General features: G+C 41.1%; 1 protein-coding gene across 1 annotated transcript in view; it reads left to right on the top strand.

The window, feature by feature from the left end:
• Positions 1 to 24,581, top strand: part of CADPS (calcium dependent secretion activator) — a 461,448-nt gene that overhangs the window by 361,949 nt on the left and 74,918 nt on the right. Inside the window, exons 18-23 of the mRNA XM_077760230.1 lie at positions 2,033 to 2,053; positions 3,065 to 3,221; positions 4,058 to 4,199; positions 12,218 to 12,364; positions 15,753 to 15,908; positions 19,713 to 19,860. Of these exons, the coding sequence (XP_077616356.1) occupies positions 2,033 to 2,053; positions 3,065 to 3,221; positions 4,058 to 4,199; positions 12,218 to 12,364; positions 15,753 to 15,908; positions 19,713 to 19,860 (771 nt within the window). The remainder of the gene's footprint in view (positions 1 to 2,032; positions 2,054 to 3,064; positions 3,222 to 4,057; positions 4,200 to 12,217; positions 12,365 to 15,752; positions 15,909 to 19,712; positions 19,861 to 24,581) is intronic.

The raw sequence follows: 24,581 nt of genomic DNA, 5'->3' as shown, positions 1-24,581 counted from the left end.
CACACAAATGAATGTGACAAGTAGGACTTGCCTCTGTCACCAAAAAACAACAATCCCTAGAATCATTTTTAATTCCAGTACACAGTAACTAAATACCCTGAGGGAAAACATTCTCATCAGCTGGAAATACATCACACATACACACATGCACGATATGGTGGTAGTTGTCACATTTGTTTCTTAATTTCAGCTTAATTCTGCTCTGAGAGCTGAAGTTATTCCCATACACGGGCACACACACACACAAATAATGCTCACATGTATCATTGCTTCCCCTTTCCGATCTCTCTCTATGTATACGTATGTATATGTATATATGTATTGTGGCACACAAAGGGGTACATATATACATGTAGTTTGTGAACAAAATATACAGTGTGTTCAGTGTGGTGGACTGTATATCCAAAGCATACGTCTTTGCCTTTAAATAATGAAATGCGCTGGGTAAGTATTTAGAAGCCAAAGTACAACTCCTCATTATCTTTGAAAAAAAGATCTCCAAAGACTTCGGATGTCCACAGACTTTGAGTTCAATCATGTACCAAATAGCATTCACCTGTATGAGCAAGCATAAGATACGTATAGTTGGTAGGTTTTGTGTGTGTGTGTGTGTGTGTGTGTGTGTGTGTGTGTTTTAGTTTTCAAGCTTGGCTTACCCAACCCAGTCACACAGATTCTGTTCATTTGATTGGAATTATGATCATGCCTTTTTGGTTGTGACTGCCCTTGCCAGAATCTTTTCTCCAGAACCTTCTGAAGGGGTTCTGGAAGAATTACCTTGGTGGACAGACACAGATTTGGTCCTCATTTCTCCTACAACTATTATATTTAAATGATCTTCACTCTAGAATCCAAAGTTTGTCTGCCAGACTTCAAGAGTGATAATTCATGTCAGAGTAGTCATTGTTCTTTGTGGGGTGACTATCTACATACCTATTCATGTAACAACGATAGATAATTGCTCAATATTATTAAATTCCAATGAGGGACTAGACTCTCTGTAGATAGTAGAAGTGGGTGCTTATTTGGGCCTCTGGTTTGCAACATTTAAATAAATCTGTTAAGAACCAGGCGTGAGGTTGGGCTAAGAAATTTGTAATTTCAGACATTTAGGATTGGTTTTTTTTGTTCTTTTCCTTTTTTTCCCCCTCCTGTCATCCCAGAGAAAAATCATATCTGGGTAGGCAACTCCGTCTTCCCAGTAACTGTTTACTTGGACTCACCCTGACGCTCTAAAGTTCATAAAATAACTAATGAAGAAGTACCAGCCAACATTTGGTGTGTCTTTGTGAAGTTTGCAAATATCCTGCATCAGGATTCATGAGAGTCATCTCACCATCTAGGGTTGGGGTGGGGGGAGTGGGACTTCAGCAAGTTCCAATATTTAGAAGGTCTCTGCCTAAAACACAGGTGGCTGGGAGAGTTCCGGGAGTGGGGCGGAGGACTTCTTCCTCCGCCGGAGTTAGCCAGGTAGTCAGTGTGGAGCCAGCCCCACACCCCAGGGCTCTCATGCCCAGGCAGGAAAACTACAATAAAACCTCATCGATTCAGACACAAATGCTTGTGGCAGTTCAACTACAGATGTGACTCTTTTCATTTTTCTGAAGTAGAATGTTTGCCACGATCCCAGCTTTCTCTGGAAATTCTAAAGGCTCTTCTCACAAGTTTTATCCCAGGACCTCTGACGTTAAAGGGTCTATCTCTTTGACTTCACTTTAGGCGTCAATGTGTCTATGGTTATTGGAAGTGTAAAAAACTTTTACATTTATGAGAATGGCAACCAGCAAACGCCTTTTACTTCAGCGCCCAATTACAGACTGCATTTGAAAGCAGTGAAATGATATCTCTTTTTTAGAAAACCCCATAATTTAGGCTTTTTTACGGACAAATGAACATCTCTCTTTTCTCCTTACTCTGAGTCAGTGAGGTTTTACTGTCAATTAAAATGGAAACAGCAGGTGTCTATTTCCAGCCAAGCTGACCTTGTAGAACGGTCCATGACTTGATTTTTTCCATTTAATTTGCAAACCAGCCACATGTTGATAAAGGAGAAGTAAGTAAAATGAAATCTCATGAAAGAAGAGAGGTGGACCCCTATTCTGCCTCCTAGTGGCTGTTAGAATATCCCCCAAATAACTATTTAATCACAGAAGAGCTTGGCCATTGAACAAACTCTTTTCATTTATGGANACACCGCCACTCCATTCTGCATGCTCCCTGCCAGAAATGATTAGTCAACATGCATGCATGCCTTTGAATAGCATTCACATCTGGCCTAGTCCGATGCGAATGTTGCCCCTGAGACCCTGCACAATGATTTCCAAAGACCCACGTGCATGAAAATGAGTTACTTCACTGATATTTTTTGGTTTTCAATGTACATATGTGTCCAACCCCAGAAAGTAAGTCCTGATCTTACCGAGTGTTTCCCAGCGTCAGCCTGATCTTTCCTACAGACAGGATGCAAAACCAGAGGCTCCCTGCTTAACCAGATTTTGACTCAAGAGTTTGGTGACAGCTGCAACAATGGTTTCCTTTGCCTTGGTATGAAATAGGAGTAGCCTTGCCTATGTGTAGAGAAATATGAGTTGCTGAGCTTATATGAGACCACAGACAATGAAGCCCAGATGTATATGTATAAGTGAATAATAATTGTAAATTTTCAAGTTAGACCAGCAGAAAACCCACAAACACAGTGAAGAAACTCCCAAATTCTAATACCCTAGAGCAAGAGCTAGCCAACAGCAGTGACAAGGAGCATGACTCAAAATGTACTGGATTATTGTAAATAGAACAGAAATTCCACGTCTGCCATTCCTACGGCTACATCCTCTGACCAGCAGATCAGAATACTCTTGAAGGCAGGCCTGGAATTACGAAAAGCATTGCCTTGGGACACGCAAAAGCCCAACTGTATGGAAAACGCTGTTCTTTTTACAATAAAGTCACCAAATCCTGCTGATGCATCATTAATCTTGACCAGTGAGGGCTTGACTTCACGTCTTCAGTGGGAGAGAGAAGCTCATTGCCTCTTTGTCTGTTGTTTTTCTGCCAAATTTCAAAGGCCTTTGCGTGGTGGTCAGACTTGATGGTGGAGCATGCCGAGACGTTCCTGTCACTCTTTGCAGTGGACATGGATGCAGCGTTAGAGGTGCAGCCCCCAGACACATGGGACAGTTTTCCACTGTTTCAACTGCTGAATGATTTTCTCCGTACTGATTGTATGTATCGTCTTTGACTGGTTGGCTTTCCTAAGTAGCGTGCAGATAAGTAGGTCCATAGTAGATAAATACATAAATAGAGAATGAAATGTCTCTTCCATCCCAGGCAGACTACAGGCTAGTGAAACCTCTTCATAGTTTTCTTATTACTTAAAGAAAACCCACCAGCTTACAGCTCATGGCCATTCTCGTTCTTCCAACAAATGTCCTTTGCAGGGAAGCCCTCTCTTCACTAAGCAGAAGAACCCAAGCGCTGTGGGATAAGCGGGACACGTGCCCATGTGTTTTATTTGCTTTGGAACAAGCTAATTAACTTAACCTCTTCACATTTTGCAATTTTTATTGAAAGATGTTTTCTAGATGAAAAACAACTTCCAGTTAAATAACACCCCAAGCGTTTCGGTATCTTACAGCAACACATAGCCACAAAATAAACCTTCCTTCCAAGAAGTGATGAAGGAGGGGAGGGGTACAGAACACTCTTTCTTTCTGGGAATGTCGCGGGAGGAAGGGGAGTGGGCGCAAGGAAAACCTGAAAAACAGTTGTCAATTATTGTTTTGACTGTTTTTTCGAGGAGCGTGATTGTTTTTCCTTTTGAGGAGAACAAAATAAATGGGTAAAATGTTTTTGAATTCTGTTTTCCTTCCACACAGATTTAAGTATCAGCTTCAGTGCTATTCATGTACTTTTATCCACCCCCCCCACTACGCTTTTTTTTTTTTTGCCTCCCCTAGAAATAGTATATTTAATAGAGAAGATAATCCCTTCTGTATGTACATTGTATGTTGATAAAGCGACTGTGGGTTCTTACCAAGCTTTTGCTTATCTGTTTTAGATAATCTGTGCAATGGAAAATTTCACAAACACCTGCAAGACCTGTTTGCCCCACTTGTGGTTAGATATGTGGATTTGATGGAGTCCTCAATTGCACAATCCATTCACAGGGGCTTTGAGCGGGAGTCATGGGAACCAGTCAAGTAAGGAAGCCTCTTTTGATACCATCGGAGTTTGGGTTCAAATGGCTGGACAGTCATACAGAAATGGATTAATGGTGTCTTACAGTTTTTATTGTTAGCATGGACAGTGTGCAGACACTGTACTTGTTTCTAACCATACACATCGGGGAGGGAGGAAGAGATTGAGAAATGTTTTATGAAGTGAAATCTTTGTTTTATTGCACAGGATAAATATGAAATAAGGGGATATAAACCTGGCTGTGATGTTTGCACTATGTATCTGACTCCAGTGGTGGTACCCCCTAGGAATTAATGTTTCCCACAGTGTGTCCCAGAGGAGTCTAGGCAAGGGGTCCACAAACTCTTTCTATAGAAGGCCAGAGAGTGAAGATTTAGGCTTCTCAAGCTGCACAATCTCTGTCACGACTACTCAGCTCTACCATTGTCATGAGAAGCCAGAAACAGACAAAAGGCAAATGAACAAGTGTGGCTGTGTTCCTATAAAACTTGATTTTCAAAAACAGGAAACTGTCCTGTGGGCTATGGTTTACCATTTCCTGGTCTGGGCCTTTGAGACACACTTGGAGAGAAGAATTCTCTGTGGCCAAATATGTTTAGGAAACCTGTATACCCCACTCATCCACCCTACACCTGCGTCTCCTGGAGACCCACAAAGCACACCAGCATATTTGAAAACCCTGAGAACATGGTACTACTGACTCTTATTTAACTGTTTTCACCTGAGCCTGCCAAACGTATTCAACCTCTTATTTTTTCAACGGGGCATCTCTCCTATAGGACCAACGACAGGAAATCCTACAGGGTGTAAATTTGGCAATTTCCACAATTGCTTAGCAAATCTTAGATCCCCTTGGAAAATGTCTGGCAGATTCAGTGTCACCTCTGTTCCCGGCTGTGACTTAAGAATGCCGGATGGTCAGTCTCAGATTCCCCTTCCTAGAGAAGTAGAGGGCTCCTAGGTGTAAGGAATTTTCTGACATGGTTTGCAAAGCTCCAATAGAGCCTGGTATTAGCTTTGCCCTGTCAGATTCTTTTTCTTTTCTTTCTGTAAGAAAAGCATTTTGTTCTTTTTAGTCCTTTACATCTTTGGGAAATAGCAACCAGTATGGAGCAATATGGGGGTATGTACAGCACACTTTGATGTACTCCAGAACAAACATCTAATAATGCATTTTCCCTCAAGTGGGAGGATTTGACTCGTGCCCTGTCCATATGCAGTTTTCTGGATTAAGATTCTTCCTCTATTATTACACTGCATTATTACACTGCATGACTCTAACTGGTAAAGAAATGAGTGCAAAATAGCTTTCTCAGCCACTCTCCCCCACCGCCCCCCCCCCCCCCGGCACATCCCAGCCACAGGAGAAGTTTCTTGACTTGCCCTACTGAGAGCAGGTTAATAGGCAGTTGCTCTTCATTTGCAGGTACCAAGAAATCTAAATTTTGGCTTGTTATTCTCAGGTTTATAACCTTCTCTTCATATGGCCCTGCTGACTTTTAACTCATGAGAATGAAACTAGGTCCCTTAATGATAAAGCATGAACGAGGGACTGTATTTTTTTTGTAAATGCTCATTATATTCAGGACAGTTGTGCTGTGGAGAACAGCCGAGGAGATGAAAAGGTTCAAATGAGTAATATTCACATTTTCAAAATACTAATGATCTTGAAATAGATTTTACTTACTTGGAATTAAACATGGATGCTGTTACTACCAAACATGAGAGGAAATGATTGGCTTCTGTCACTATTGCTTAAAGAGCCCTAGAGTTAAGGGCCTTGATCTCTACTTACCAGCCGGAAGGCAAGGCTTTGAAACTCGATGAACTCTTTTCTCCTCTATAAAACTGACTTTTTAAAATGTCCCTGCTTGGTGTCTAAATATTGTCCTGAAGCTCTGGGAGAATGTCATTTTATAATCTGTTAAATTCTTCGAGCATGTATCTGCTATTCCTCTTGAAGCATTAAATATTCTCGATACCATTCGAAATAAAGGTAGAATCAAAATTATTTTCACAAATGGAAGATTTAGGGAGGTTTTTGTTGGGGATTTCTTTTCATTTCTTTTTAATGATTAAAAGAATAAAATTGGAACTCTTGGATCAGTAATTTCAAGATCTGATCATTAGGGAAGGATTAATAGTTGTGAATAATAGCCAGGGAATGTTTTATGTAGATGTGGGTTGTTTTTTTTTTTTCTCAAGTAGCTTTTCGCTGTCCCAAACTGCTATTGGTTAGTGACTGTGATTGTGGTCTGTTCAGTTCATGGTGTATAGTACATGCCTTTTGGAGTACATGGAGATATTTGAAAGTGCCAATGAAAACATACATGAAATTGCAATTCTTTGAAACCACACACATTTTATTTGCTGATTTGTAAACAGAACGTGGATGCTCTGACAGATTTGCAAAATGGCCAGCACAAAATGAAGGGTAAAAGGAACTTGGGACATGCTTTTATATGCTAACAACAAGTCTCTCTGTAATTCCTATCACATGAAGAGAAAACACAACTCTTATCTGACCACTAGTGAGGAAGCAGAGATTCATTTTCTTTTTTGTATTTTTTTTTCCAAGCAAAGAATGATCTTTTTGGAATGTTTTTTTTTTTTTAATTATGCTTACGCAGAAACAAGAAACTGACTTAGGTAAATAGATTTAGTTTGTTCAGCCTTCTCTAATCTTACCGTGTGTTCCTCCAGTACAGTCACACACACACACACACACACACACACACACACACATACATACATACACAATACACACACACACAGCCTTTCCCTCAAATAATTATTCTACTCAGAGAGCTCTGCTCTTCCCTTTTCACAAGTTGTGATTACAGGCATCTGATTATAGGTAAAGTGACTGAGAAATGCATTATAAAACTTACTTTAAGAGAAACTAGCATTTAAGATATTAAAGAAAAAGGGCACTCTGGAAAAAAATGCTGCTGATGTACTGGGTTTGCTAAAAACAGAACAAAGGTATTCTTTATTCTTCAGATTTTCTTACTTCAAAATATGGGCCTGCAATATGAAACAGAGATTAATCCTTTGAGCTTGATATAACTGAAGCTACTTGATACAAAGAGTAACATGGCCAAGTCCCATTGCTGCTTCTCTCTAGAAGACGGCCTTCCATCTCTGCAAGGGAGAAGGGGTAGCTGCATCTCTCTGCCCCTGAAGCCAGATACCGTCATGATCAGAATCTCAATGCATTTGTGGAAAATGTCATTGTCCAGCTTCTAACCACAGCTGAAAGCCATCAGCCTGTCAAGAACAGGATCAAGCCAGAGCCCATAGCTCTCTCATGGGTGTCCATTAGGCAAGGTCATGGGGCCATTTCTGGACAGATTGTTCCCAACTCTCCCTGCAACCCTGAATATGAGCTTTTGGTTCTAACCAACATTGGACAACATTTGTACCTTGTTTGTTGAGTCATTGTGGCCTTCACAATGTGAAGCAAATTTAGAAAGCTTGTAATCCAAAGCTCCCCAGGACTACTACCAAGTACCCGCTCCACACCACCCTTTCCTTGATGAATCATCTCTCACTCTCCACTTAAACACCTCCAGGCACAGGGAATCCATGCTTCATGGTTACCCATTTCAGGTTAAAAGGACTCTGAATGGCTGCACTAGACACTATTCTTGACATATGCACCCTGAAAAGTCTGGGTTTCTCATTTCTCAAAATGCACTTTACCTCTCTCTGCCCGAGATGTACATGTGAAAAGTATTTTTTAAATAACCTCATTTTCCAGATTATCAAAGATACCAATATCTTAATAGACTACCAGACCAAAGACACCTTAGTGACGTGTAGATGACTTGGTATGAAATAGATAAGTACTGGACTAAGAGGAGTCTGAACTCCTGACTCTGCCATTAACTTGCTGGGTGACCTTGAGCAAGTTAGATGACTTTCCTGAGCCTCAGTATCCTCCTTTGTAAAACAAAGACTTTGAATACCCAAGACTTTTTCAACACCAGCATTCTGGAAAGTATGATTTTCCATATTCACCCCATATCCACATTTGATCACCAGTACCTCCTGAGCACCTAGAACAGAGCCTGGGACACAATAGGTGCTCAATAAATAGTTACTGACTAACATTTATTAAGGAACTATACAGCCTGGAAATTATAAGGATACAATAGAAAAACTGTAGGGATGAGAAAGAGAAAAATATATAATCCTCTGGTCTGGGATCTCAATCTAGCTGGGTCTGAGCAACACACGCACAAGAAAAATGACTTTAAATATTTACCAATGTACAAATAACATAACAAACAGTGATGAGAGCATGGAGTAGAAGGAATGAATCTCAACTGAGGAGTCACGAAGGGAATAGCTTGGAGAGTAAGATTTCCAGAAAGGAAAGGTGCTGAGAAAGAACATGAGCAAATGCAGAAATATGGGGGAAGTAGGGTATGCGTTAGAAACAGTGAATGTTTGGTTTTGGCCATGGATCAGGAAGGAAGCAAGCGAGCCATAAGGCTGGAAAGTTGATTGGGAGGTTCTAGAATCCCATGAAGTTTAGAACTTTGTTCTCTAGGTCATACTTTTCAAACAGGGACTTCACAGCTCCCAGGCTGGTAAAAATTGGTTCTTGGCAGAAAAGAGGGACAACAAAATTTTACTCTTGTTATGTATATGTATAAAGCACAGGTCTACATACAGTACATAAACAGATATACAGTACATTGGTGGTATGAAAATTTCACGGGGAAGGCAGTTGGGGGCCTGGTGGTGATAATGAATAAAAGGTTGGGAAACATCATTCTAAACTATAGGAAGGTATCAAAGAGTGCCCACATGCCAAGGCCGGGATTAGGCCTAAGGATAATTATGGAGAAAGGCTTTAGTGTACAGAGCACCAAAAGAAGACAAGATGTACTGTGTACGTTGATGCAACAAGTGGCTCACAAAGTGGAAGCATTCTAACCCCATCCAGAAGCCTTCGAGAGAAAACCCAACCATATCCTCTCTGCATGGAGACCCAGTCTTGATTAGAATTTATTCCGGAAGTAAGAGATGTCTCTACCTCCGGTTATTCATCCCTAGAAATGAGGCATGCACATTTGTGACGTTTATCCATATGAGAGAGAGAGCCAATGAGAATTTTGNCTTTTTTTTTTTTTTTTCCTTAGCAGAGTCCCCAAAATAAATGAGTCTGATTTTTTCAGATTTATTTATTTATTTATTTATTTATTTATTTATTTATTTTAGTAAATACACCCAACACAGGGCTCCAACCCATGACCCTGAGATCAAAAGTTGCACACTCCTCCCACTGAGCCAGACAGGTGCTCCAGAATGAGTCTCATTTTTGATATGTATTAATTGTTGTGACTACAATTCACACTTCTTATACTATCTATCCAGATGTGTCCCATTATTATTCTCATGATGAGGCCTGTGATAGACTTGTTTTTAGGGAGTTACTAAAGGGCAATTTGTTACCTCCATCAGCAGCTCCTGAAGCCTGATCTGACCTGAGGGCTACTAGAAAATTCTCCCTTTTCTCATGTATATTATGCTTGGAATTGCCTCTTTGACTATTAATATAAGCTATCAATATCCAAATGAAGTATTAGTAACATTAATAGTACACTATATTATTTTGCTAAATGCAGAAATGCCAAGCATGTTTCTGTCTTTTAAAAGTAGAGCATTATAGTCTGTCACATGAAGGAAATGGTTCTACATGAGTCCGGTGCAATAGTCCAGCCAAAATGTCATATTTTACTAATACAGTATGCTTTAATATAAGTATTTTTCAGATTTGCATATGCAAAACAAAACTCATTTCTAATTTGTGTACCCACCATCCACTAATATGTTTAAATTAAGTTGCTTTTGCATACATCTGTATGTTATTCATTCCTGGCTACTTTTAATTTGCTTAGAATTGACATTTTAACTTGCCGGGCTTATCTCTAAAGATCTCCTAATTCCTCGATCATTATTCAGTGTGTGTGTCATCTAATGATCACATTTGCTTATCTAGGCTTACACATGTCTTCATGGAAATCGCCAACGGTTTTGTTACATGGCAGTGTTTAAGTCTGAGAGCCACCAGGGACTGACTTCAGAGGCAGATTCTCCTGTTAAACAGAGAAGCACCAAAGAAAAAGTTCCATTGTTCCTTCTACTTAATAGTCATATTTAGCTAATCTTCCCTTGATCCGTTCCTAGAAGCACACCCTTTCCTTCCAAGTAAAGCAGCGAGTTCGCTTTCCCACAACGGGAAATATAAAGGACAAACCCGTGCAACACCTGTTTCCCTTAAGGAGAAGGCAGGGTTGGCAATTTTGCATTCTCGATTTTTCCATCCGGATTGCCATTGTGAAAGAGTAACTTGTTTCTAGAGGGAGGCAGGTGTCCAGACTCTGTGTAGGGCCCAGGATTTCGGCCCCGCTAAGCAAGCCCAGAGGCCCCGGCCCTTACAAGGGTTCTGTTAGTCAAACACAGCTTGCCCGGGGCAGAGCTGCTTTGGCAAAACTTGTTCTTCTGCAAGATCCAAAAAGAAACCCTTAACTCCCCTGCCAAAGTTCTGTCAACTCCACTTAAACAGGAGGGCTCCTCTCAGATGCAGAGTTAGGCTGGGCTCTACCGTGCCAGTGACTTTGGCTGGATGGAACACCCTTAAAATGCCACTACAGAGGCACACGGTGCCAGCTCGTGGAGCAGTAAATGCCACCGTTCCTCCACAGAGATACGGTTGACTCGAGTTGGGGTTTTTGTTTTGTTTTATTTTCTCACTTCATAAAGTCATTCATCTCTCCTTCATCATGTCAATCGATCAATCTGCATTCAAAAACAAGAAGCTGGTGCAAGATCGCATTTTTAAACTTTTTATTAATTTTAACAGTTTGCAGAGAAACACGCTGCTCCGATAACTTTCACAAACTGAATACGCCCCTGTGACAATCACGCAGATAAAGAAACAGAACATCTCCCGCGTCCCCCAAACCCTGGCCCTCTTTCTTCCAGTTTTTATCTCACTTCCAAGTGTGACCACTCGAACACAAAGCCCCATTTTTTTTTTTTTTAATTTGAGAGAGAGGGAGTGGAGGAGAGAGGCAGAGAGAGAATCCCAAGCAAAGCATGGAGCATGATGTGAGGCTCGATCCTACAACCTTGGGATCACGACCTTAGCCGAACCAAGAGTCAGATGCTCGACCGACTGAGCCACCCAGGTGTCCCATGAGGCAACATTTCAAATCCACTTGTGGTCCAAGAATTTAGAATTAGAGGTGAACTTGGGATCCTTTTCTTTTCCTAGGTGTCTTTTTGGGCGTGTAAACATTTCTCCGTTTTTATTGGACTCAGTTGAGGAGAGGAAGTTTCTTTAAGTGTTTGGTACAATTACTCAAAGCTAATCCTTCTTCTTGGTACGATTCCTTCATCTTTGCTATCAGCTAGGACACCCCATTTCACATACACCTGTCTTCAGAAGTAACAGTTGCGAAGCATGCATTCAAATGGGCCCATTTCCCATTATGCCTTGAATCTAATATCTGACTTGAGAAACGTGCCTGCATTAAAAACAATTTATGAATAAAAGTAAGAAAAGGAAAGTACGCCACCATTTGTATCACTCTCAGTTACTTCCCCAGCAGCCCCTGCTCCACCAATGCCGAGAACTTCATGCACTTCACATTCCTAGTATCAGACAAGTTCTGGACTCTCACGGCAGTGGATATGGAAACCAAAGCCCCCTCACAGAGGCATTTATATAATGTGATCATTGTGTATAGGTGTCTGTGAGTTTTCACACTTCTAAGTCACTCTGTGGTTAATTTTTTCCCATTAACTTTTGTCATTTCTCTCTGAATACCGAGCTGCACCCCAGTGCCCCATCCGTGAGCTGTCCTCTGAAGCGTGTTGCCTGCATTTCCACTGTTGTCTTGCTGTGAACTTAGCCAGTTTATTTACAACTGTCATGTGCTTCTGCCACATCTGCATTGTCACTGTGATGGTATTTTTTTCTTTCTGTCTGTTTCTTCCACAGGAGTTTAACCAGTAACCTACCCAATGTGAACCTACCCAATGTGAACCTTCCCAAAGTACCAAATCTACCAGTTAACATCCCTCTAGGCATCCCACAAATGCCTACTTTTTCGGCACCGTCATGGATGGCTGCTATATATGATGCTGAGTGTGTATTCAGTTCACATTAGATCTAATTTAAATTTAAGTGATCTTGGCATGGATATGTATTGTTTATTTCTATACATCTTATATAACAGAGATGGAGATGGATAATTAGACATTTTGCTGATCATACGGAGACAATATTGTTTATTTCTGGCACACAGCATGTTTGTAAGACGTTTGCTATATATACAGCACTAACAATTTGTCTTACGCCCACTGAACGCTTGAGGACTACGTTTAACTTCCTGAATTCTTTTGCAAAAGGAGTCTGCCCATGTTTTGTTTTTTTTTGTTGTTGTTGTTATTTTTCTTTTTGAAATTCGGGTGCCATGACTTTGGGAGTTATCCATTCAAAACTAGTCCAAGAAAACTTTCTGATGGGCTGGCCAGTCCTCTCTTGCCTGATCCAAATCTAAGAGGGAAGCACATTTACCTAAAAGCTGGGGTTTTCTTTAAATAAAAAATTCCTAGAGACTGTTTAAACCATAAAGCATATTTCGGGTGTCAGCAAATGGCAGGATATAGTAACAGTATGTTCAGGGCTAAATGAAAACTTCTGAATGGATCAAGCCTTAGTAATGTATATGTTATGTAAAGATACTTTACAAGGTCATAATAGAATATGGAGCACTGGGATCTAGGTAGCAAGAAGATCTCTAAATTTGAGAATGCAAGAGTCGAATGACAAATAATTAAATTTTTTGGTAGCTGCATCATCTGTGGTCTGAGGATAGGACCATTCTTTACATTCATCCATACAAATGCCAGGAATGCATGGGGTTTGTTGTTGTTGTTTTTGTTCTTGTTTTTGCTTTTGTTTTTGGAGGCCTGGCCACCCCTTTAAGGGCAGCAGCTCAGAGGGACAAGGTTGTGCAGCCACTTCTGGCTTGGGCAGTGGCTCCTTTTTTCCCTTTGCAAGCAGAAGATCCAGCACCCTTAAATTCTATCTCAGGGAAATGAAATTAAAACCATGTGCATGATTTAATAAGTGAAATAGAGTTTAGTGATTCTATACCCTCCTTTGATCCTTTTCTTAGACCACAGCTAATTATGGGCCAGATAAGCTTTTTCTTGAAAGAATAAATTGGCACATTTTCAAAGGGAAGTGTTATTATCAAAGGAATAAAAAATGATCTGAAACTGGCAGTGATGTTTTGAAATGTCGAAATCACATCGATCAAGATGGCCCTCAACATTTTTATTTTTGCAGTAATCCAGGTAGAAATGGACATTCAGTGACTGCTCTGCTTGTCTGCTTCAGAGTTGCCTGACATTTTTAAAAACCTATGTTCGCTCACAAGTTCACAGTGCAATCATATGGTCGATGTGTCTGATTCTCTTTTAACGATGAACTAAGACCTCCAAAAATTTATATCTGAAAAAAAATCTTCTACAAAAAGTAAATCATATTCATGCTAAGATGACTCTCTCAACAGTTAGATTAGGTAGTATCTGTTAAAAATGAAAACATAAATATCTGAAAGCTTTTCTTACCTTCTTTTGTGCATGCTCCGTGGCCTTGTTTTTGAAAAGATATGAATCAAGACATTGTAATAAAGCAGATAATGGTCTCCATTCAATTAATTAAGGCATGAGTGGGAACACATTTTGGTAACTGCTCAGCGATCAAAATAATCTTGGTGCTATTGCCTTAACATTAACAGTTTATCTTAAAAATAAAAAGAAAATATTCTTTTCCTCATGTCAAAACTTAATAATAAGCTCTTCAAAGAAAAAAAAACCCAGAAGAATTTTTTGAAACTCTGAAACCAGATGGGTGTCAAAATGTTGTTGTAATAAATACCAATTATTGCATTCATATGTACTTAATGATTTAAAACATACAACCATGCAGTTCCAAAACGGGGTTTAGACTAGACCAAGTTGGGGTTTCTTTTTCCCAAGCATAGGATGGGGGCGGGGGAAGGCTGAACTCTCACCAAGAAACCACGCATTCCCCCACTTTTAAACAGTGCTTACGGCAGTATCTGAATAGAAGGCGTAGATCCGCAATCACTCACCAGGAAATGCCTGATTCTATATCTTTTCATAATTCCAGTTTCCTCCTTTGCTACCTTTCATTCTAAGGACGTGTTTCCATGTTACCTGCTCCTTCGTGTCAGATACATCTACATACTGACCTCAGACTGGTCTGTCCTTGGAAACATTACCTGTTGGTCCAGGCCATAGGCTCCCTCTTGGCATGTTGGGGGTTTGTCCCCTCCCCACCCCACAGTAGCTGTGTATGCGTTGGTGCACTAGCTATATTTCTCTCTGAAGCATTAATTCAATGCAGCTGGCATCTGTCACAATAGAAACACCCACTATCATCTGTTTCTATAGACGATGTCAGAACAAGTGGTAATGCATGGTGTGTTGGACATTTTATAAATTACTGTGTTAGCATTAGTGGTATGCGAGGAAGGCGGGGGGGTGGGTGGCCACCCCTCAGAGCTCCAAATGGGACTGTTACCAAAGAGAAAGCCAGCCAGAGAAGGGCAAGAGGGTGAGAGGTGGAGCGTTTTCCCATACACAGGCTTTCAGGGGATGCCCCAGGTAAAAGTTTTGTAGACGTCATTGTACAGAAAGGAATCAAGACCAGTTTCTCCATCTGTACGGGAGGCTGGGTAAGGTGGTGCAACGGTAAAAGAGTTCAGGTCTTGGGGCCTAAAGCTTTGCAAATATCCCTTGTCCACTCATCTCCCCTTCCCACCCCCCACAACTCACCTCGTCCTGGGGCTGCCTATGCAACAGGCTGGTCAATGATAATTGGAATAACAACCAAACTGAACAAGAATCTTGGACTCAAGGTATCCAGGTGTACTCGTCTTGATTTGAGTCCCCCCAGTTTCCTTCCAGCTCTTCAAGAGAGAAAGCAGGTCCTCGCTCACCACTTTGTTAGCACCGTCCTTTTGAAACTGAAAGTCTTGTGCAATCTCCAAGAGACCTCCGCCCTGGAGGGGAGCTGGGGAAATGCATGAAACCCTGAATTTTAATAACTGCATGTTGCCATGTAGTTATTATCTGTCGAGACTTACTTCCTCTGGTTCGTGGCCTTCATCTAAATCATCACATGTGTTAATGTGGTTATTAAAAGAAGGCTGATTTTTACCATACACCATTCTCCTGGTCACGGTGGGGCAACCCCTTTCCTCAGACTTCTCCCTGGTCTGGAACGATTGGCTGAACAAAGCAGACTAAGTCATGTATGGTAAAACTCAAAATCTGCCGGTGGAGGTTGCCCCCACCTCTACCGCCAACATGCGTCGTTTTGTACGTTGAAGCCACTGTTTGCCTTAAGCCTTCTAGCTCCTAGTCATCTTTGTGTCGGCTCTTCCAGAACCCATGGCCAGTGGGTGACTGTTGTTTTCTGATTTTTATCCTGCCAGTAATGGATCAGGCACTTCAGAAGATCTGTTCTGGAAACTCGATGCCCTTCAGACCTTCATTCGGGACTTGCACTGGCCCGAGGAAGAGTTTGGAAAGCACCTAGAACAGCGGCTGAAGCTGATGGCAAGTGACATGATTGAATCTTGTGTCAAAAGGTAAGCCTAGGTGGCCAGACGGGCCCTGCATGCCTTCCCCACTCTACTCTGACTCAGTGGGTGGTAGGCGGCCACTCTTGTGATGGGCCCTAATTTGGATTTTTGGGAGGAGAGGGTGATTGCTTGTCAAAGTCAGCCGGAGTGGTGGCCACGCAAGTCTAGCTCCTGTTCACCCTCCCCACATCTGTCCCAAGTCCAACACAACATGGCAGCCAGTTTTTTCACTTAGCTCCATGAGGAAAGGAGCCATGTCTGTTCTTGCTCTTCTCTGTATCCCTGGTATCTAGCAGCATCTGACACAAAATATCTATTTCATAAATATTTGTTAAGGGTATAAGTGACAAGTGTATGTGGGAGGGGATTACAAGACAGAAGAAAGAGAAGTACATGCAATTCTGGAGCTGCTATATCCAGTACAGGTAGTGGGAATCGAATGCCTTTTAAGAAACATGAACAGCAACATCATCTCTGCAACATCATCTGTTCTGTATACACGAACTGAGCACTTACTGTGTGCCAACTCTTAGTTGTCCTGTCCCAAATCTAACTAGATATCAGTCAAGGGGCATCTTGGTTTCCTACAAATTTCCTGTTTTATTGCTGCGGTGTATAGGACTGAGGTGAGCATGCTGCACTTGAAGCTCCTAGGTAGAATGTTCTGAGAAAGTGAAGAGAAGAAAATGAGAACAGTGTGCATCCATTCAACAAAAATTGTTCAGCTCCTCCTATCTGCCAGGCACCGTGCTACGTTCGTGGCATACCATTGAAGAATGAGAGACCACAGCCCATCATCCATCTTGGAGTATCGATATCTGTGTATCAGACGCAGAGATGAAATTCCTCTGGTTTAACATCATTATCATCACCCGGTCTGTCCCCAGACACATGTCCACATTCCTTTTCCAGTTCGTAATTGTTCCACTATTCTTCCTCCATTCAAAACAAAAAAAGAAAGAAAAAAAGAGAGCCCACAGGCAGCACAGGCCACTCCGCATCTCCAGGTGTTGCGTAGTTCGGTTGATGGATCAGTTGTGGGTGACAGGGGCTGGGTTTGTGGGAGTGATCTGAGTTTTATATCTTGGAGGAAGAAAAGAGAAGTAATAGCATCAAAACTTGAAACCACAAGGGCAAAAGAACACAGTCCCGGGCAGGTGAGCCTCTCAGCAGGAACGAGGAGAGGAGCTACCTGCTGCGGGGAGTCTAGGCAGGTGTTGATGGTACTTCTGGAAGCTTAAAGTCCTGGTGACCCAGATTTTCTGTTTTATTCTTTTCTCCCCACTCTTAGAACCAAAGGCAGGCCTATCGCTCAAACCCAAGGTCAAAATGTTTCCTTAGAATTTCGAATTCTACCATTTCCTACATGGTTTCTATCAGTTTTAGGAAAAGCAGCTCTTTCCTTGTGGCCAAACCATTCCACCAAAAACTTCTTGTGGGGTAGTTCCCCTGTAATGAAAAATCCTCTCCTGATTTGTACTCAGGGCTACGGCACATTAGAATGAACAGTTACTAGCTTCTGATCTGTGCACGTGACTGTACAGAAAGATATGCGTGCCCTTCTGAGAAACCCGTCTTTGGAGTAGGGTAGGGAGACATGCGGATGTGGAAGGCACACAGTGACTTCATCGTAACCCTTACTGCACATCTCTGGGGGGGCCAGCCACCCCACGGAGTGTGGAACACTCACAGCAGGGGGTGTATCTTACTCTCTTTGAGCTCCTGGCCCTCCCCAGGCCCCCAGCGTCACATTTGCTACATAGCTTTGAAGTAACCTTTCATTAACCGAAGTTTGTCAAAGGCATATGCACACTGGCAATGGCATGCTTAAATGTCTGGATGTCCCTTACAATCGAAGCCCCAGAGCAAAGCAAATGTAAGTGCCAAAATCATCCCCCCTCCCCACCGCCGCCCTCCAGTTGCAGAGGGTAAAACAAAAAGGCCCTTGGTTGTTTGAGGACATAGAATCTACATGAGTAGAGCCTAGATCTTTTGCTTTCTTTCCTCTTTGGGATGGACTCACTGGCCCTCGTTCTAGAAGGACATCAACATAGGGATGTGATTTTATAGATGCATATATGTGACACCCAAAAGTTTTAATCAGGCACTCCTCATTTCCAAGTGTCTAAGAAGTTTAAGTCAATCATTCGATGGATGTGAAAGATATTCCACCACAACACTGCACCGTCACCCTGCCCTCAAGGAGAATCGGAAAGATTCAGTGACCGCTCTATCCCTGGCACATTGCTCCATGGAGCCCTCTTGGTCACATTACCTTCGCATTTGGCTTTCCCCATTTTCACAGCCCCACACTCCCAGGGCCATGCATAGTTCTCCTGTGGAAACAGACGACAGTGACTTCCTTGTAAAGGAACGACTTAGCACTTCCCCTTCTCAAATTGGGCCGGAACTAGCATGCAGGCCTCGGATCAGCACAGGGACGTGTCCAACTCAGTCCACATCAGACCTCCTTTTCACAAAACCAGGAAGAGATGTATTTTCAGGGTAGCTTAAAATGATCATCATGATTAGAAAGCTACTTCAGTGCACCAAGCCTTTAAGAGCCAAGATACATTTATCTTTAACATGATCATATAATCTATAGGAGTGTTTTAAGGCTTTTTTTTTTTAAGTTTTTTTTTTTTTCTTAAGAACTAGGCTTCCAACCTTAGAAATTATACTTGGCTTCCCTGATGCACTCAGGGTGTGTGAGCAAGCTGGCTTCCTTTCCCGAGCTAACTAGCTGTGTGGTCCTCCTATGTGCTGTTAGAAAACTGCTACAAATACCTCTTAAAGCAATGCTTTCCTGGTGGCTGCATGGTCTCCCGGACCTGACCGTGAACAATGCTGAAAAGACACATTGGACGAGAGGAGCTTTAATAAAACCACTTACGAACCAGGTGCTTTTCTTTCAAGCCATGTGATGATGTGACCCACTTCTCTGAAACCTTTTACAGTGTAACGGGTCCCCTTTACAATGCTGATACCAAGGATTAAATCTCACACCTGTATTACCAGCTGGCCGTGGCAGACTAGGTTTTTCCTGTGAGCAGTAAGCACATTGCGGGGATCATAATTTGACCTATGTCAGAATTATGTCACTTTAAGCTTTCACCATTACACAATTATTGAATTGGTAAGTATCGTATGCCATTTTCACTTATAAAAAATATATACTCGTATTGCAGAATAACAGACATTGCAAACAAATATACTGAAAGTCCTCTGCTACCCTCCCTCCTAATTGAACTTTCCTCCCCGAGATTACCGATCTTAATTTTTTAGTTTTTAAAGCCATATAATAATTGGATTTTTTTACTTCAGTCTCTTTCAAAACCAAAAGAAAAAAAAAAAAACTACAACAAATGTCATTTAAGATTTTTCCCCCACCATGAGATTTTGAAGATTAGAAGCTGCTTTTTGTTTTTTGTTTTTTTAATGAAGTGATTCAAGGTAGACACTTGCCAATGTGAGAGAACTTACATATGCTATAATGCTATAATTGGGTTTTTGTTCATTCATTCATTCTCCCGCAATTAGGGTTCTCCATAGCATGTAAACTATAGACAGAAATACGCTGAGCTACAGGTGTTCTGTGTACTGCCGAGAAAGGAAGGGCTTACATGGCTGTCTCCGTGAATAGGCCTTCCTTAGTTGGGAAAGTCATTTTTAAAAGAACACATGTGAAGTCATTGTCGATTGAAACTGATTATAGCCTTCAATTTTCTTTTTCACTGACCTCTCAGAAAATGTCTCCTCCACCTGCCGCCATGAATGCTGAATTGGTCTTTTCCTACTTTGTTTTAATAGAACCAGGATTGCATTTGAAGTTAAGCTGCAAAAAACCAGTCGATCAACAGATTTTCGAGTCCCACAGTCAATATGCACCATGTTTAATGTTATGGTTGATGCCAAAGCTCAATCAACAAAACTTTGCAGCATGGAAATGGGCCAAGAGGTAAAAAAAAAAAAAAAAAAAATACAGATTTTTTTTCCCCCTCCATTGATCATGTAAAAGAAAACTTCACAAATTCCTTCTATCTACACTAGTCTGCTAGTTTCAGAAATAGCCTCTAACATTTGCAGATTAAGCTACAGATGAATGTTTGGTATCTGTTTGTTAAGTCCATTTTGAAGGCACGTGCTAATGAGAATGCCAGTCCCTTGGAAGTGATGCTTGGCTGGAGTTGGAGTGGCCGTAAAGTTCCTTTAAGTCACATGACATGGGAGGACCTTATTTATTAAGCTGGTATCTCCCAATAGATCAGTTGGCCAGCGTGTAAGTCATTTTCACATTTGAAGTGCATTTTATCACTTGGAACATCTGGTTAGCAGGAGAGCTCACTTCCTTGCATCAAGTAACTTCCAGGATGTATAATGTTATATCACCCTGCTACCCCATCCCTAGCCAGCAGGTTCTGAATTTTTAAGAAATCACAGACTTTCCAATTTCCTTAGATTGAGCTGATTGTGAATCTTCCCTGACCAAAAGGTTAGTCCTTTGCTAAGTTTCCAATTCCAAAGTGGTATTTAAAATGTAAAGGAGAAAGAAGCAGCAACTTGGGCTTGATTAAAGACTATCATGATCATTTTTCTCTGATGGCCTCAAGCCAGCTAGATATTCATATACCAATTTAGAATTAATTCAGAAACATTTCTGGCAACTCTCATGTTGTTGCCAATTGGCATAAATTGCTCCTAAATCAGATCTTTCGATACCAGCCTTACATGCTCAGAATTCTTACTAAATTATATTTGCTCCTTATTCTTTATTTATTTTCTCTTTCGGCACCTTCCATTTTTAAACGTGGGTTGGTGATATTCTCTTCCTGGCAAAATTGTCTCCAACCTTCTTTCCCCACAGATCAGCCTCCTTAGCCATCCCTGTTAGCATTTGCTCCCAACTGATTTTCTTTTGAGGGACATTTCCTCAGGGGTTCTGTTCTAGGCACTCGGGGCAAATGTAGTGGTTCTCAAAATTTCAGTGTGCGTCTGACTCATTGAGAGAGCTTCTTAAAATCCAGATTGTTGGGTCTCGCCCCAAGGGTTTCCGATAGGTCTGGGGTATGACCCAAGAATTTGCATTTCTAACCAATTCCCCATTGAGGCTGATGCTGCTGGCTGGTCTGGAGTCTGCAATTTTGGAATCATTGGTCTGGAGGCTCGTATCCAAGAAGGAGTTAAGATTAGGTGTCACATATGAAGGACAGCCTCCTGAGGAAGGCTTGGGTTAAGCTGGTCGAGTCACTCAGCCTCTCTGAACTTTAGATTTCCTCATCTGTAAAATGATGGCACTATTCTAATTTATTTCAGTTTATTTTGAGCTGCAGAATCGGTTCTTCAAACCTTACCAAGAAGGCCAGTGTGTGAAACAAACAAAATTAAAGCTGCTCTGGATAAAGTGGAGGGCAGGGGGGTCAAGGAAGAGGGGCCTAGTGCTCAACCTACCAGGTTCCTTTCTGCCTCTGCATTTCTTCGCTGCCCACCTGAACTCTCTCAGGCTTCGTAGATCCCACTTGAAAAACCCTGCTTTCGGTGGTTTCTCATGTTCAGTAAGATGAATTCAAACTTTCCCAATTTCTGTCCCTCCTGAATTTTTCTCCCCTTGAGCTCTGTTTCTAAAAATTGAGATGTAATTCACATGCCATAAATTTCAGCCTTTTACAGTATACAAATCAATAGTTTTTAGTGTATTCACAAAGCTATGCAAGCAGAACAACTATTAATTGTAAGAATCCTCTATCACCCTAAAAAGAAACCTGACCAATTAATAATAATTGCCCAGTTCTCCCTCCCCAGCCCTGGGTAACCTCCATCCCACTTTCTGTCTCTAAGGCTTGCCTATTCTGAGCATTTCATACAAATGGAATCTCATACGGCCTTTTGTGACGGGTTTCTTTCACAGGACATTGTAGTTTCTAGATTTGTGTTGTTGCAGGCATCAGCACTTTGTTCCTTTTTATACTGAATACTATTTTATTATTTGGTTATACTACATCATATTTACCCATTCATCAGCTGATAGATGTTTGAGCTGTTTCTACTTTTTCACTACAAGTAACGCTGTCATGGACATTCAATGTACAAGTTTTCGCATGGACCTATGTTTTCAATTGTCTTAGATATCTACCTAGAATTGAAATTGCTGGGTCATATGGTCTCTCTACATTTAACTTCTTGAGGAACTGCCAAACTGCTTCCCAAAGTGGCTGCACCATTTTATATTCACATCAGCAATGTATGAGAAATCCTATTTCCCTACAACTTAACCACCGCTTCTTATTATCTATCTTATTATAGCCATCCTAGTGTGTTTGCAGCAGTATCTCACGACGGTTTTGATATGCAGTGATGTTGGTCATACTTTTATGTGCCTATTGACCATTTGTGCATCTCCTTTGAAGATCTATTCAGATCCTTTGCCCATTTAAAAAATTAAATTCTTTGTATTGTTCAGTTGTTAGAGTTCTTTATATATTCTGGATACTATATACCACTATCATATATATGATTTGCAACTATTTTCTCCCATTCTGCCAGTTGCCTTTTTCACATTCTTGGTAGTATCCTTTAAAACACAGTAGTTTTGTTTTTGTTTAATTTTGATGAAGTCCCATTTATCTCTTCCCCCTTGATGCTTCCTGAGATGACCTTTTCAACTGAGTTTCACAAGGATGACAATAGTGTCATTCCAGGATGAGGAAGTTTCTTGCCCTAGACTGGCCTCCTTTCCCCTCAACAGCTCTTAAGACTTAAGATCGACTCAGTTGTGGCCACATTTAAAGAACCCCATGTACCTAGTCAGATGCTAAGCGATCATTCCAAATAAGCCAAGTCACTCTGATCTTATCTTCCATCTTTCTGAACTGGGGCTTGGGAAGAGTAGTATATGTGAGGACAGGGGTTGTCACAGGCCCCACTGAAAATGTGATGAAATTTATGGAACCAATTCCCAGGGGAAAAAAATACTTTCACACAATTTTGCATTTCAGGGGGTATGAGGACCTTGTTAGATCAAACTGGAGACCCCAGTTGGAGATATGTGATGAAAAATCGCAAGATGATTTTGTCACAAGGGGACTCTGTTCTTATCTTTACCACTAATCACTTCTATGCTACAGTAAAATGACCTTGGCTTAACCTTGGAGTCTTGGTTTTCTGGAAGAACAGGTTGTCCAGTAGCTTAATAAGTACATCTTATGGGTGCTATACTGAAGCTGTCAAACTCTGTGACCTTGAGCAAGACCCTTTCGGTTACAACCTTACTGTCATCATTTATCAACTGAAAGATATAGCATGCAGCACACAGCCTTTGAGAGATATGTAACCCATCAAAACTGAGGATAAAGTTCCCTAATTTCTGAATGTCAGATTAGAACATTGTCTTGGGTACACTCCAATAGTAACATTTTTTGAGGCTAAACAGCAATACCTACTTTTTCCCGGATATTACTCTATTTGATAAAGTAGAAAACACTTCATATGTCCCTTTCAAATAATTTAACATTCTTTTTTTATGAAAACAATAACTGAGGCTGGTAAACATTTCTAAATCCCCCTCCCAGACCAAATGATCTTTATTCAGGGCTCATCCAATACTGCATTCTAGTTTCTGGCTCTTATCCTCAGATTCAATATCCCAAACCATGCTAGAGAGAACTGCTATGCCATTTCTCCTTAGTATAATTGAATCAGAGACACCTAAGTGACCAGCTCACATGGGAATAGAGGGCTCTGCTGACCTTAGAATACCAAGTGACTGAGAATAATCAGAATGAAGCCAGATACCATTTTCAGTATATCTATACTTCCTATGAGGGACCTTGTTGGCTGTGACCTTGAGACTTCAATGGGAAGTCTCATGCAAATGGTCTCTCCTTAATTTTTCTCACTTTGCAGAATTGGGGTATTCATCTTCAAAGTCAACTAAATTGTAAAAATGTGATTGGCCAAAGATGACGGGGAATTGGGAGAATAGACAGAAGTTTTGTGTAGTTTTCACTCTGTGAGTTTTGGATATTAAGCTCACATTCTAGATCTAGCTATAATACCTGCTTCCACCCAGATTCCAACTCCCTCAAAGTGTTTTCGACTAGTGGCCTGGCCAGGTGATACAGTGGTGATACAGTATTCTCCCATTTTAAGATCACTTCCTTAATTTCATCGCCAGGGTAAAGTCTCATCTAAAAGCAGCTGTTGAAGCATTTGTTAACCATACTTTTCCATCTTAAATATTTATTTTTTCATTAAAATTTGCAAAGCACCAGTAGAAAGGAAATTGTATATTAAATAGTTTCTCACTTGGTCTAGTGTGTTTTCATCTCATTTCCAAGGTCAGATGGTCTTAACAGAAAGACAACATACACACAATCTGTTCCATGACAAGGCAAAATGTGCGGCACAGGAAGTCAAGTGGAATGATTTTTACAAAGTGATTGTGAATTTGTAGCAGCTTAGCTCCTCAGAAGGAGAGTGAACTCCAAACTTTCCATGCCATTGAAGATCGGTAGTTCCCTTGGTAGTAGCATGATCTAGTGCCCCAGAATATAATTTATGGGTATTATTATCATCATCATCATCATTATCATCATCATCATCACCACCAAGGTAAAGCCAATCCAATGATGCAAGGAGAGGGAACTGGAAAATGCAAAACTAGGAAGCATCCCTCTTTGTGCC

Source organism: Crocuta crocuta, unplaced genomic scaffold, assembly GCF_008692635.1.
Source record: "Crocuta crocuta isolate KB4526 unplaced genomic scaffold, BGI_CrCroc_1.0 scaffold213, whole genome shotgun sequence".
NCBI classification, from domain to species: Eukaryota; Metazoa; Chordata; class Mammalia; order Carnivora; family Hyaenidae; genus Crocuta; species Crocuta crocuta.
The sequence above is the reverse complement of the archived record's forward strand: the minus strand, read 5'-3'. Positions and strand labels throughout refer to the sequence as shown.